The sequence below is a fragment of the Akebia trifoliata genome, chromosome 2 (assembly GCF_017979445.1).
Source record: "Akebia trifoliata isolate Shusen 1 chromosome 2, ASM1797944v1, whole genome shotgun sequence".
In the NCBI taxonomy this organism is placed as follows: Eukaryota; Viridiplantae; Streptophyta; class Magnoliopsida; order Ranunculales; family Lardizabalaceae; genus Akebia; species Akebia trifoliata.
The window spans coordinates 10,058,109-10,072,136 of record NC_141376.1 but is presented as its reverse complement, the minus strand read 5'-3'; the positions used below and the strand labels follow the sequence as shown (position 1 = coordinate 10,072,136).

General features: G+C 33.7%; 1 protein-coding gene across 3 annotated transcripts; it reads right to left on the bottom strand.

The window, feature by feature from the left end:
• Positions 1-2,995: 2,995 nt before the first annotated feature.
• Positions 2,996-13,687, bottom strand: LOC147409441 (transcription initiation factor IIA subunit 2). 3 transcript variants are annotated; one of them, XM_086429007.1, is made up of 4 exons: positions 13,538-13,687; positions 7,591-7,732; positions 7,410-7,460; positions 2,996-3,382 (listed from the first exon to the last, which is right to left on the bottom strand). In XM_086429007.1, exons 2-4 carry the CDS (start codon positions 7,717-7,719, stop codon positions 3,242-3,244), a joined length of 321 nt encoding a protein of 106 aa, XP_086285133.1. In that variant the 5' UTR covers positions 7,720-7,732; positions 13,538-13,687; the 3' UTR covers positions 2,996-3,241. The 3 variants fall into 3 exon arrangements, with proteins under 3 accessions (XP_086285133.1, XP_086285139.1, XP_086285146.1); XM_086429013.1 differs by having other exon boundaries at positions 7,591-7,808; positions 13,538-13,678; XM_086429020.1 differs by having other exon boundaries at positions 7,591-7,742; positions 13,538-13,666.
• Positions 13,688-14,028: the final 341 nt, after the last annotated feature.

Here is a 14,028-nt window from a genome sequence, read left to right as displayed (position 1 = left end):
TTTAAAAAAAAAAAAAAAAACATAAGCAAATCCTAGATTTGTACTTGTCATCTAATTTTTATGAGATATAATCAAGATTTTCAAAAAAAAAAAAAAAAAAATGGTATATCTTCACTATTTGATTCATTAAATACAATGATATAATATTGTTAATCAGAATGGTAGAATTGGTAAATAAGTATGAAATCATTAAAGTTATGTTTGGTAATACTTTTGAAGATTGAAATCTGAAAATATTTAAAGTCTAAGAATTAAAATTCAGATTTTAAAATTTTCATCTAACATCCTCTCATCACTGATTCAAAACTTTTGAAGTTTGATTTGAAGTCTAGAGTTTGAAATCCGAATCAAAACAAACAAAAATAAAATTTCAAAAGTCTAAAATTTAAAAGTGAATCACTTCCATTCAATTGAAAAAGTGTTACCAAACACGCATTAAGAGTGTCTAAATCAGATTCAAAAGATATTGAAATGATGACATTACCAGTGACGATCTTGCAAGAAATTTGAAAAAGAATGATTAGGAGATTGATGAAAATTCTATACCACAAGAGTCAAGATTGGACAATAAAGAATAACAATTTTGTTACGGCTAGTTACCGTTGCACTTCATCTAGTTTTATAATAATTAATTAAGACGCTACAATTGACATTTTCCAAGGTAGTTCCATTATTAAACTTTGTTATGGGATGATTTGATTTGCTAATTTTTAAGGTGATTATGACACGTCTGTCCACTTTATGGAAAATATTTGAGATACTCGATATTTTCAAACTTAATGACGTACCCCTTGACCTCAGTCTACAATGGAAGACTTAACAAATAAAAGGACTTTTCTAGTCTCAAGGCCCTCAACCCACATTTTAGGCTGTCCATCGACATGACATGACGTTAGGATTTGAGTAAAAACACAGATTTCATATATATATTAGTACTGATTTTCTAGGGATTAATATACTATTTCCTAGGGATACATTTCTTTTAGGAATCTCTAACATCCAACGGTCATGTTGATAGAAAACCTCAATCCATGAGTTGAGAATAGCATTTTCCCAGAGAGGGAGTAACTTAAATGAACTAATGATCCTCTTTAACCTTTAGCCGAAAAGCTTTGATTTTTCTCACAAAAATCAATCATTTTCAAGCTGTTATATTTATAGGGTATATATATTATTTTCAATCTACTCAAAGATCTTCAAGCTATTATTAAAAATCGTAGACTTTTACCCAAAGTCTTATCATATACTTGCAGTTTAAATGTTAAAGGTGTGAGGGATACTCCCACATCGCCTGGGTATTATGACCTTGAGCTTATATATAAACCTAAGACAATCCTCAACTTACAAGCCGATTTTGTGAGGATGAATTAGACCCACGGGAGTAATAAAATCTTAAGATTGTGAGTAAAACTAGCAAGAGCTCAAGGTTAAAGAAAAATTACCCTTAAGATTGAAGATAGGCGTGGTTTAGAGAGAAAAAATCAGGAGTTTCGGGCTAGAGGTTGAAGAAGAGGGCATTTTCGTTATTTTCTGATAATCTCTCAAGAAATTGATACATAGGGAAATGTATGTGATCAGTTTGAAAAGATAAAAAAAAATGTCACTATTCACCAAAATGTGGAGAGGAACCCTAATATATATTATTTCTGCATAGGAAGAGGAGATGAACCATATGAATGCGTCAAATTATACTTGATTACAAAATGTAGATACTGTACCTTCGGGATTTGGGATAATTAGGTAATGTCAGATTTTTTTTATTTTTAATATTTTTTTAATCTCATCAACAAATGCATGTCTGACCCATCTTTCATGGACCTACACAACATGCCTAACGATGGACCAAACACACCAAAAATCAGAAATTATTTCAAACCATCAAATTATAAGCTCCTCAAGATAAGCTCCTCAAGAAGGGTAAATCAAGTGTTTGAAACCCCACAAGGCAATAATTTCCTTGGGACCACCCTCCAAAGTCTGGTTAGCCCTCGACTCAACCAGCTGCACTTGGGACTTTTCAAGGGGGTGATGAGTGCAGGGGCAGAGTCAGGATTTTCCTCTTCGGGTGGCAACCAATAGCAAAAATATTTGTGAGGGCACTCAATAAAGAAATTTTTTTCTTTTTATGAAAAAAAATTTAGTGACCAAAATTTTTTATCCGTCACTGTTATCTATTCTAATCACTCATCCTAATAGACTTTTAAAAAAAAAATTGAAGGGGGGGGGGGGGGGGGGAACAAATCTGCCACGGGGTTCATGTGACCAAGGGATTAGTCTCACCCAAAGGGTGGGGATACCCACGAAAAAAATAAAAATCTGACCCATCCAAAGATATGTAGAATAAAATCCTTGACCAAACTTTAATCAAATGAAATAAGTTTTTACGACTACCAAATTGGTGCATTTTTTTTTTTATTGCGAGAACAACAGGGAGTAAAAGAATATGTTTGGTGGCAAGGGAAGGGAACTGCACCATTTGGTCGTTAGATTTCCAGCATTTTAATATTCATAAAGAGTATTAGCTTCTCTTTCCTTATTCAAGACTTGAGATCACAAAGGTGGGTATAAAAATACATAATAAAAAATAAAAAGGGTAGAACCTTGGCTTTTAAGATGGTGGTAGACGAGTCCAACTTTGAGGCGGACAGTTGCTTCAAAGACACGTGGCCTTTTAAATTTATGTCACCCCCTTGCACACTTCCACCAAAATTTGGGAAAGGCTCTGTCCTAGAGTTCTCCCTTCTACTCAAAGGGTGATTTCGTCTCTATAATTTCTACTCTTTCACTAAGGGTTGGTAGAAAAAGTATAAAAGGTTAGACTAAAAAATTGGAAGAAAAAAAGAAAAGAAATGATCAATCTCACCCTAATCCTAAACACAAGTTAATTTCACAGGACTGGCATGTTTATAAATAGAAATTGGTGTGGCAGTATAATTCTCCAATGGAAAAACTGTTCGAATTATGCAAGGAAAAAAGTTGGGCTGACAAAGTGAAATGGTGGTACTAAACTTGCATTTATAATGGATGAGTAAATAAGATCAATGCCATTTAAAAGGAAAACTAAACAAAGAACTCCAACAGTAAAAATAGTGCCATTACGCTTAGATATTAATAATTGTTGGTTTCTTGGTGATCCCTCTCCCAAGTTGCAACTGTATAATAAGCTAATTCCAATGTCAATGCCAATGCCAACGCCAACAGAGACATCTTCTGCTGCACCGAATGCAAACGTATATGGAAATTATTGCGAGAGTAGCTTCGAATCACATGCCACTATTTTAATCCTCCCAACTTCTTCCTGGCATTCCTCATTTTTGAACACAGCATTCTGTAAGATGAAGGTCCACACATTGTCACAGAACCTGTAAGTGTGCAAATGACCCTGTAGCACGCACAAATATACATGAAGGTCTGGCTCAGTTTCCAAGCAAAGTAAAAGAACATATAAATGATTGAAAGAAACAGTCGATGTAACTTTATTTTTATCTAGAGATAAAGATTTGCAAATACAAGGACATTTTTCAGACGTCTCTAAGGGATTATCACCAAACAATAAGTAGAAAACTTGACTAAATAGAATGGATCTGTTCAATCTAACTTTCCTTGCATCTAAAGAAAATATCAATTGAGTCACCAACAATCAACGGGCCGAGTAAAACCCTGAAGATCTTTGATGAAAGAAGTTTTTCCATACTGATATTTATTCTTTAATGCCAATGGAACCGACATGGGCTACATTAATCATGTCTACCATCCCAAATAACGACACTGACAGATTGAGACAGCCAAGTGTGTGAAAAAAGTCAAATCTATTTATAATTTTTGAGATGATTATTACATGAACTCTAAAAGGGTATTCATAGAGATTAGATATGTTTGTGAAGCTTGAGGGTACCGATCAACAGGGAGATGGCATTTACTTTTATAACTAAGAGTTACTATTAATCAATTCATACGTTTTGCCAGTCGAGTTAAACCATACTTTTTTGTTAGCAGATTACTAACCCTAAGTCGTTAGGAGTATTTAGAGGAGTATTCTCCAGAAGAAACATTGAGATTTCTTTTTTCGGTCTTTGAGTGAAGTGAACTCCGTGATTTTTCCCTGATTTAGAGTTTTCCACGCAAACCCGTGTGTTGTGGTTGATTTCTTGGTTATGGTTTTCTTGTTCATTCTCTTCAATTGATTTTGGCATCCCAAAACTGTAGATTTGAGATTTATCCAACATCAACGAAGATATAAAAGATAAGCATAAAATGATCCTAATTAGCATAAATCACTCATAATATATAAATTTAAGTATTTAATTACTAATAATTCTTAGTATAGAAAATACTAATTCATACATACTAAATATATACTAGTAACAAGATACACTGACAATGATGCAATGTATCTCATGCATCTTTATATGATGCATCTCATTCTCTAACAGGCTCCCACAACTGCATGGTCCTTTGAAGAAGGAAGATGTCATTGGTTCCATTGAATAAATGCCCTTAATCTCATAAAGTAACATATTTATGGATGGCCAAAAATGCAATCATGCCTGCTAGTGGTCATCGCCTATCAATGAAATCCATCATCGTTGCATCCTATCATGACATCTCCTAGGAGCTTACGAAGTAGGATTGTGATCCTTCAATGAAAAAACTATCATTGGAGAGACTTTAGATATAAAGAAAATGGAGATTGTGAAACATGGGTTAATAGACTAGAGAGGTTTGTAGAAATATAGAGAGGTAGATTTTTATCGAAAGAAGTAAAAAAAGTATTAAAGAAAAAATTTGGTCCATCGGTGGCGACACACCAAGATTACTCTCACTAGAGCTCAAGCTCAAATACCAAGTAGAAAGTGAACATTATGAGTAACATTGTGGATGATTATGATATATTTATATGAACCCTAGTTGGATACTAATAGATTATATCAACAAATATATAAGAGATAAGCCTAATCTAAACATCCTATTAACATAAATCATTCCCAATATTTAAATTTAAACATCTTAATCACCAATAATTCCAAACGTAGAAAATATTAATGATATTTCCATCACAACCTTCTATTTGTAACAAGATACATCGACAATGATACAATGCATCTTATGCATCTTTATATGATGCAGCTTATTCTCTAACAGTGGGTTCCTAACAATGATACAATCGTATCCCTCTTTACTTTAATGATTCTTTCAAGAGAAAATGACTTCTAAAAGAGGGTGGGACTATTCCATCTTCCTCAAACTACTCTTTTCTATAGGTAAAAGGTCAGTGGGTTCGCAAGTGAAGTTGGATTCAAGGGGGTTTGAACCTAGGACATGAGAACAACACTCCACACATCTTACCAACTTGGCTAAGTTGACTCTTCAATTCCATAAACTATTTTATTAAGTTGTTAAACACAACTGAACTTGTTGGGTAGTCTTCCCTCCTATAAACGTACTAATCGTTGTTAGGTTACTACACAAGTCGATGGTAATGTTTTCTTTTACATTCCATATATTCTGTTAAATATCATTTTGAAAATCTTTTAAGAGTACAACTAAGATATTCTTCTATAATACACATGCATGGATGCAAATTGTTTCAGGCTTCTTGAAGGTGTTGAATTAGAAACCTTGTATCTTAGACACCAAGCACATGTCTATGCCATTGTTACACAACATCATAAATACCTCAGTTATAGTGATCAAAAGGTTTATATAAAAAAGCACTAGGATAGGATGCAAATTATAGAATCCTTGTAGGAGTAAGAAGTTTCCTTAATCATATGTTCCTATGTTTCACAACCAAGGGCGAAACCAGGATTTTTGGTCACTGGGGGCTAAGTTGTAACGAAGATCGAAAATGCTCTTTGGGTATATATATATATATATATAGAAAATTAAATTTCACAATCCTAAAACTTTACAATGGATGTGTCAATGTAAATAACAATTACGAAGGGAAAATTTTACCTTTTAAGGATTTACCCAATCAAGTTATGTTGACTTTCTATCACATTTGACAAAAATAATTCCGACTACAATATAATTGACCAAAATAAAATCATACAGAAGCTCAGATCTACATCAATTCATAGAGATCACAACTAACTTTATATTTTGATTTTTAAAATATACAAAAAATAACTTCTAATACATATATTTTTAATAATTTAACTATGACTATGTCATTCAGTTTTGTCAGGAAAATTTTATCCATGGTATGAATTCAAACAACAAATTTATGCTTCAAGTGCAATCATTTTTGGACACTTCAAATCAGAGTGCTCAAACAAGGATAATAAAGCGAATGTGACAAAAGTCCATCTTTCTAAACTTAAGGCAAGTAATGAAGAAATCTATGAGCTTAATCTAAGCTATAGTGAAATTGAGAAATGTGGAGCATCATCATTGGATATTGAAAAAGATCATGAAGTAGCAATTACGTCAAAAGAGCCTAAGGAAGATATTTATGAAATAACATCTACAATTTTTGTTCATGATGCATTTTTTCCATCACCACCTTAAATCGACTTAATCATCACAAACAAATACAATAGAGACTTTGTAAAGATAGAAGATCGCAATTTGAAGTTAATACTTCAACACACGAAGAAGAATATTCACCAAAAGGGATGAATCACAAATTATCACAATAATTCTCAAGTATTTTAAAACTCGATGACAAATTTTCTCCAACCAGAGGAGAATAATGCGGAAAACAACCGATGATGAGAATTACTAGAACTTTATTTCGCTAGTGGCAAAATCTTCCCAATCAAGGAGAATTGATGGGGATATCAAATCTTAAAGAATAAATTTTTATTTTTATTTAGATTTTTGTTTTAGGACTTTATTTTTATATTTTTTTGGCTTATTTTGATGTTTTATTTACTTATGATCTTAGTATAATATTTTGAGTCAGCTTATAGTAATTTTAGTTCGTCTTTTACTTAGATTTAGTAAGGTTTGAAAATTAGAGAAGAGAAAGTTACGAGCATAAGGTTATTTATTTGGTATTTTAGTTTGACTAAGATTCTTGATTTATTTTCGTTCTATAGATTGTATTAGGGTTTTTCTAACAATGAATAATAAATGATGAATGATGAATGAAAAAAAGTTTGAGCTTGATCTTCCCAACAATGGGTGTGATGTAAGTCATTGTTCTTGATTCTTGAAACTACTTTCTTGATTCTTGATTCTTGATTCTTAAAACCTACAAACCTCAACCATTAACCTTTAACTCTTTTCATCTATTAATTGAGAAAATAAATATTTTACTTTTGGTTTTACCCTATCTTAGTCCAAATCCTTAACCCAATCCTAAACCAAATTTCATTTTCTTATCTCCTCTCACCGTCCTGTATCAAATACCCTACTCAAAATCTAAAAACAATGAGAACATGAATTAATAAACAGATTACCTTGATAGAGACTTTGCTCTTAACTTGGGTTTCCAAAGCTTCCGCTATAGACTGAGAACCACAACAGATGAATATAACAGACATTAAATTTCCAAACTACGAGTTTAACACCCAAAAAATATATATGTATATATAAAAATGTAGTTTCTCTCAACAATCAAAACCCACTTGTGATCCTAACCTTGTCAAATTGAACAAGAACTTGTATTGCAAGCTCAGCAGTGAGAGACCCATTCGATACCATCTCATCCAACGTCTCTGTCAAACACATCCCAATCGTCGACCTTCGGTACAGCTCGAACGTCGCCATTTCTTATCTCGATCTACCAAACACTTCCCACATTTTCAAATTCAAGAATCGCAAGGGTAACGTAGAAATTGAATCAATAAATCAATAACCTAATTCACCGAAGAAAACGTTTAGAATAAATTTAATTTTTTCGAAAGTAATCAAATCCCTAATTCACATTGAGACCTACAAATTTGGGAAGCGTAAATAGATTCTAATGAAGCTCAAAATTTTAAATTTAATAAGAAATCAAGATCAATTAAACAAAAAACTAAGAAGAAATGAGTGCTAAGATCGAAATTTACAGATGAGGTGAGAAGTTGATGCAGCTACTTCAGGTGCTATTTAATTAGTCAAGAAGTGTGTTCGAAAGGATGAAGGAATGGGGTTTTTATACCCTCGAATTTGTGGGAGGAGCTGATAAGCTTGATAAGAAGACGAATATAACCCCCCCCCCAACCCATTTTTTTAAAGAAAAAATGATTTTCTAATGCACGTGACATACTATCGCAGAACTATAGATCATTTGCCTCGGGATACATAAGAAAAAGATTTATGGTTATGCATATCCCGAGTCAAATGATCTACGATTCTGTGATGGGGGCGTATGTCCGAGGAGGTGTCAAAAATCATTATTCTTTTAAAAATTCGGTTGATTGACTCGTACGAGTCGGAACAAAATTAGAAATTACAAAGCAATTTGACGATCGTGAATTTGGGGAACACTTTGACTCGTCTAGTCTGTGATGCAAATCATCCCCAATTTTCTTAAATTTTTGTCGAGTCAAAAAGTTTAAATTGAAGGAATGAGAGGAAAATTCTCTTTTCGCCTTTTTTTTCAAGTCATGATAAACTAACTAAAAAGAAAGCCATTCAAAATTCACTCGATGATGAGGAATGTGCACAGAACCATAGATCTTTTTCCTTGTGTACCTTTTTCTTTGGGATACACAAGGAAAAAGATCTATGATTTCATACTCACATCCACGTCAACGAGTGAAATTCAAATAACTATTTTCAAGTTAATTTATCACAATTCCTTTTTCTATGGGAAAATATTTTAATGAACGATAATATAGAAACTCCTTTCTACATACCCTTAACTTTTAGGATAATTTAATAATTTAGTAAAATACTTCACCTTTTTTAACTTGCCTAAGTTTATCAATGGTTAATGTGATCCATTCGATGATACAAATTGGGAATGATATACACTACTAATTTTGAAGATTTAGATTTAATTTTCAAACTATTTCAAGATTCACTATTTTGGGTAGAAAAATCGACCTCAAAAATCCATTTTTTATGTCAAAATCACCATGCTTGTATGGAGATTCAATGAAAATAATGACGTTTGGTTGGAGAATTGTGTATAAATTTGGCGTAAAATTTGAATAATGGTCAACACCTCCTCCAGCAGCCCAACTCACTTTCTTTCTCCCTCTTTTTTTCTTTCTTTCATTTCATTACTATTTAGATAACCACCTTTGTCATCCCTTCTTTTAATGCCCTAGCAGCAGAACCTCTACCTCTTATTCATCCCTTCGAAAGCAGCCCAATTAAGATGCCTTCATTCAACGCCCTATCTAAATCCTTTCTTTCTCTCTTCCTTCCAACTCCACAACCCGTTGCTGAACTACTGTCTTCCTCTTTAATTTACGTTCAGCGTAACCAGGACTTTCTCTCTTCTTCGTTTCACATATCGTCAAACATCCTCTCTTCTCATTTTCCTGTTTCATGCCCAGCCAACACTTTTCATTCTTATTTTGTTAAAATCTACCTATAATCATCCCTATAACACTCGCAAGCTTTTGTTGGATCCGATTTGAAGGGATTACACCACAGCACATCCTAATCATTCGAGGTGAGTGTGTTTATTAGTCGTTGTCTTATTTTTATTATTTTTACTTTTCTTCCTTTTCGCTTATATCTTATATAAGAAATATTTTAGTTCGAACTAGGCCTTTAATAGTATAGATTTCTTGAGTTTACGTTTGTTTAAACTATTTATGAACAGTTTTTTAGGTTTTATCTATTCAATAAGTTTTATTTTTTTATGTTCACATTTATAATCATCCTACATTTTCTTTATTCTTTTGATCGTAGTAGGTTTCTTTTTTTTTTACATAGTAATTTCATTGATAATGTCATTCTCTTAGTAATTCATACCTAGGTTATGGTCATACTAATTCATTCTAACATGGTGAGACTTGAAGCATGAAAGATTTACTTTAAGGAGAATGATATTATCAATTAATTTCAAGCCCATAACTTCATCCCTTCGAAGAGAGTAGATCATTAGGAGAGAAAGATGAGCTCTCTTTAAAGAACATTAGTAGAATAAAAAATGGGTTAGGTAATTTTACAAGAGGATAAAAAAAAGTGATGTCATAGCAAAAAAATAAAGAATATCTACAGGCATGTATCCTCATCTCATACATAATTTAACATAAAATGGATAATGTATTATAAGTAAAAGTTGGTGTCAGTATAAGTTTTATTTTATATTAAAAGGCAATAATTTTACACATCATTATGCTATTTAAAAACATGTTAAGCAATTTATGCTAACCTCAGGGCTTAATATACGTTGAGGATCTCCTCGATATGATTGTTGGGCTTCCCAAGAAAAAATGACTCGAGAGAAAAAGTGCAATATCTCTAGAAGATAAGAACTAATATCTAATGAAGTCTGCATTTTTCTTCAAATTCTAACAGTCAAGTTGATGGAGAGCCTCAACCATGGGTTGAGCCTAGATAAGTCCTCAAGGCAGAAAAACCCTATAAACTCTGATCTAGGGCTATCAATTCGGCCAACTATCGGTCTATTATCCCAGCCCAGCTTACTAAAAAATAGTCTGTGATAATATGAGTCCCCCACATGGCATACTCAATCGACTCCCCTCGCGTGGGGTGTGCCAGAACCATAGACTTTATCCCTCAGGATACACAACTGCATATCACCATAAATCTGTGCAGTTGTGTATATGGGGATGTGTAGTTTATCCCGAAGCATAAAGTACTCCAAGGCCACCAAGTACTTACTCATTCACCATGTTCTTCAGAAATTGGGGTTCAATAGTTTATCTAATTTCTTGGCAGCTTGAGAGAAGTAGAAATGCTGACATCAATGTCGATCCTCCAAATGTCTCTTAACTCCCATACCCTCTCGAAACCTTTCTTCAACTAGGGTTTTAACTAGTTCAGATCAAACCAATCTCATGTCCCAAATTTCTCATCTTTTGATCCAAACCTCCATTTTTTCCGCCAATTCGACTGTAATTCAAATGGGTGGAGGTCCCTGAACATTCCTAGGAGGGGTATCGAAGTGGCAATGGAAGCGAATGCAAGCGAAGAAGGCAAAACAAATCCTTAAGGCACGCCTTTCTAGAGAGAAACAGATATATGAGATGCACAAAAGGGCTGAAGTAAAAGTTGCAATTACAGAGCTCGAGAAATCGTGGGAGCTCATTGAGAGAGCCACAACATTGTTCTCAGTGAAAGCGGATGAATAATTAGAGGTTTTGGCTAATAGGTTCCAGAGGCCTGGTGAGTTCAATTTGTAGTCTAAGCAGGATGGACCACAGCTGTTTCAAACTGCTAATGGACTCCCTTCGGCTCAATTTTTCCCGAAAGGGGTTGTTCATAGTGTTAAACCTTACGGGAGAATTATGGGTTCTGCAGAGGTTGATGAGGAATTGAGTTCATCATATTCGGACTCTTTTGTAGAAAATGGGTCTAGGAGATCGAAGTTCTCTAATCACAGAAGTAGAGAGGGTACAGATAGTCAACGAGAGAATCGAGTTGTGGATAGTTCGAATTCAAAGAATTTGATTGTTTCACATAGGAGAGAGAAAAGGGTAGAAATTCGTGGAAGATTGAGGAACAAAGGAAATAGGTAAAACATTGGGTCAAGAAATTCACATAAATTGGAGTCGGAGCAATATACATTTGATACAGAAAAGAGAGAGAAGATTATGTTGCCTCGTGGAGGAAAATATGGTGGTAGTGTTGGCCAGTAAAAGACACGTACGGGAGAAGTCTACAATATGAATTTGAAAGGGGATGGAAGTTATGAATTTCAAACAAATCGAGAAAAGTATGACATGAATGTTGGTTCAGAGGATGCATTCAAACTTGATTCGTACTAGTTGGAGAAACCATGACAATCTACACATCCACATTTCCGAGGAGTTTATGCGAGTCTGAAATATCAAATTAGGTAATAGTTTCCACATACCACCATTTGGAGGTTTATGTCTATATATTCATGCTTGATTTTTTATTCTTAACCCATTGGATGCTATATTTATGCTGTGAACTGGCTTCTTTGAAATCCCATACATGCCATAGATTTTTTTCATCCGAAGTAATAATTGTGTATTCTATAGACCAATGAAGATGGAATTTAATGGAAGAACATGATCATTCATCAGACCCAAAAATTTTCTGATAAGGCCTTTTTGATTCTGATAATAGGCCATTGTAAGAATTGTACGTGATTAAGTGCAACATTAGAAATTGGAGTGAACTTTTGGATGAGTTTAGGTTGAAAAAATTCCCAAAAAAATGTTGGAGACCAGAGGCTCATAAAACAAAATATGATATTACTCTGATTCTATCAAAAAGGATTTATTTATAACAGATTGATGAAGAGGACATGCAAGTAGAAGTTATATTTGCATAAGAAACTTTTATATTTGCACTTGCTTGTGATCTCGTTCTATGATTGGTTTTCCTTTGACCTCTTTATGGGTGCAGTGTAGTTAAGGGCGAAAGGCGAAAAGACCTCAAAGTGCCTAGGGTGAGGCACGTGCCTGAGTGATATAAGGCACAATAAAAGTATGAAATCATATAAATCAAAATTTAAATAGTGAGTGTAGGTTCTATATATTCTACATTTACAACATGTATAAAACACATAAATCATATTTATATACAAATATTTAGTATTTCTTTTTTGATCGATGCAAATATTTAGTATTTCAATCTCTATAAATAGGTAATTAGGCTAAATCACTATCAGCAATTGTACACACAAGTAAAAAACTAACAATAAAATCAAGTATGAATAAAATATCATAGAAGGAACTATGAACCATAAATTAAACTAAATTTCAAAGTTTAAGATGCAGTTGAAAAATCCCATTCAATATCCTTACACTAAGGGTATGATCAACAAGAGATAAGTTTCAAAATTCAAAGTATCAAAAATGCGCAAGCCGCAAAGCATCACTCATCATCGTCAAGTAACACATAACCCTCATCAATGTTCTCATCGTCAGATGATTTAAACAGTGAAAAAGAAAGACAAGATAAAAACACTTCTAGATGAGGATCCGATCAAGCGAAGCCAACGCAAAAACACACACTGAGGAAATCGCACAGCAACACAATCGAAGACACATAAAATAACCAGATATCATGGTAGATGAACAACCCCGATAATCAAAATAGAAAATAGTTCACAAGTAAATAAAATAAACAGAGGAGAAGATCCTGCAAAAATGTTAGATAACTGCATGGATGAAGAACATCAGATCCGGAACTAAACTCAATAAACTAATTAAAAAATTAAAAATTAAAAAACAGTAATAAACATTTTCACATCTAAGAACACAAAATCAACAAACAGCAACAAATCACAAAAACACAACTAGCGTGTCAAACAAAGTTGAATCCAATCGTTCAGATAAAACTCGAACCCTAGCATATCAAATTAAGAACAAATTCAGCTGATACATACGAAGAAAACTATCAAGGTTTTGGAGAAATAAAAAAACCAAGAAGATTATAACTCAAACCCTAAAAGAAAGAGAGAGAGAACCGAAGATCTGACCTTGAACCGCAGAACTATAGAAATCGCCTCGTCGATACTGTATCGAAGGAAGAGGAGAGGAAATAAAGACCTAATGGATTTAAATAGTGATCTGAAAGCCTCGTTCCATTGGATTCTTCTCGAGATAGTGGTCCAAACAAATATACTTTTTTTTGACTTTGGACTGGATTTGATCTCACATGATGACGTGCAGCCATGCTTTCCATTGAACGATGGAAAGACGAAAGTGCCCTTTACACAATTGGAGAATGATGTCTCACTCCTTTCCCTTGTCAAACGGACCATATTTTTAAAAATCGTTCGAGATCGAGATGACTCGTCCGAGAAGGATTTTAAATGTGAATCGTCCTTCACATTGAGTTGTCTCAAGTCAAACACAACTCATTCAGTAATTTTAAAAAGAGTCGTGATAATCTGACTACCCCACATGGCACACTCAATCGACACCCCTCACATGACATGTTTGGGAATCGTAGATCTACAATTTTGTT

What these genes read in the sequence shown, in the direction of transcription:
- LOC147409441 (XM_086429007.1), bottom strand. Translation starts at nt 7,719, where the DNA reads ATGGCGACGTTCGAGCTGTACCGAAGGTCGACGATTGGGATGTGTTTG. An exon ending in TTCTTGTTCAATTTGACAAG is followed by an intron (nt 7,461 to 7,590) that starts GTTAGGATCACA and finishes TGTGGTTCTCAG; the next exon opens with TCTATAGCGGAAGCTTTGGA. An exon ending in AGAGCAAAGTCTCTATCAAG is followed by an intron (nt 3,383 to 7,409) that starts GTAATCTGTTTA and finishes TGCGTGCTACAG; the next exon opens with GGTCATTTGCACACTTACAG.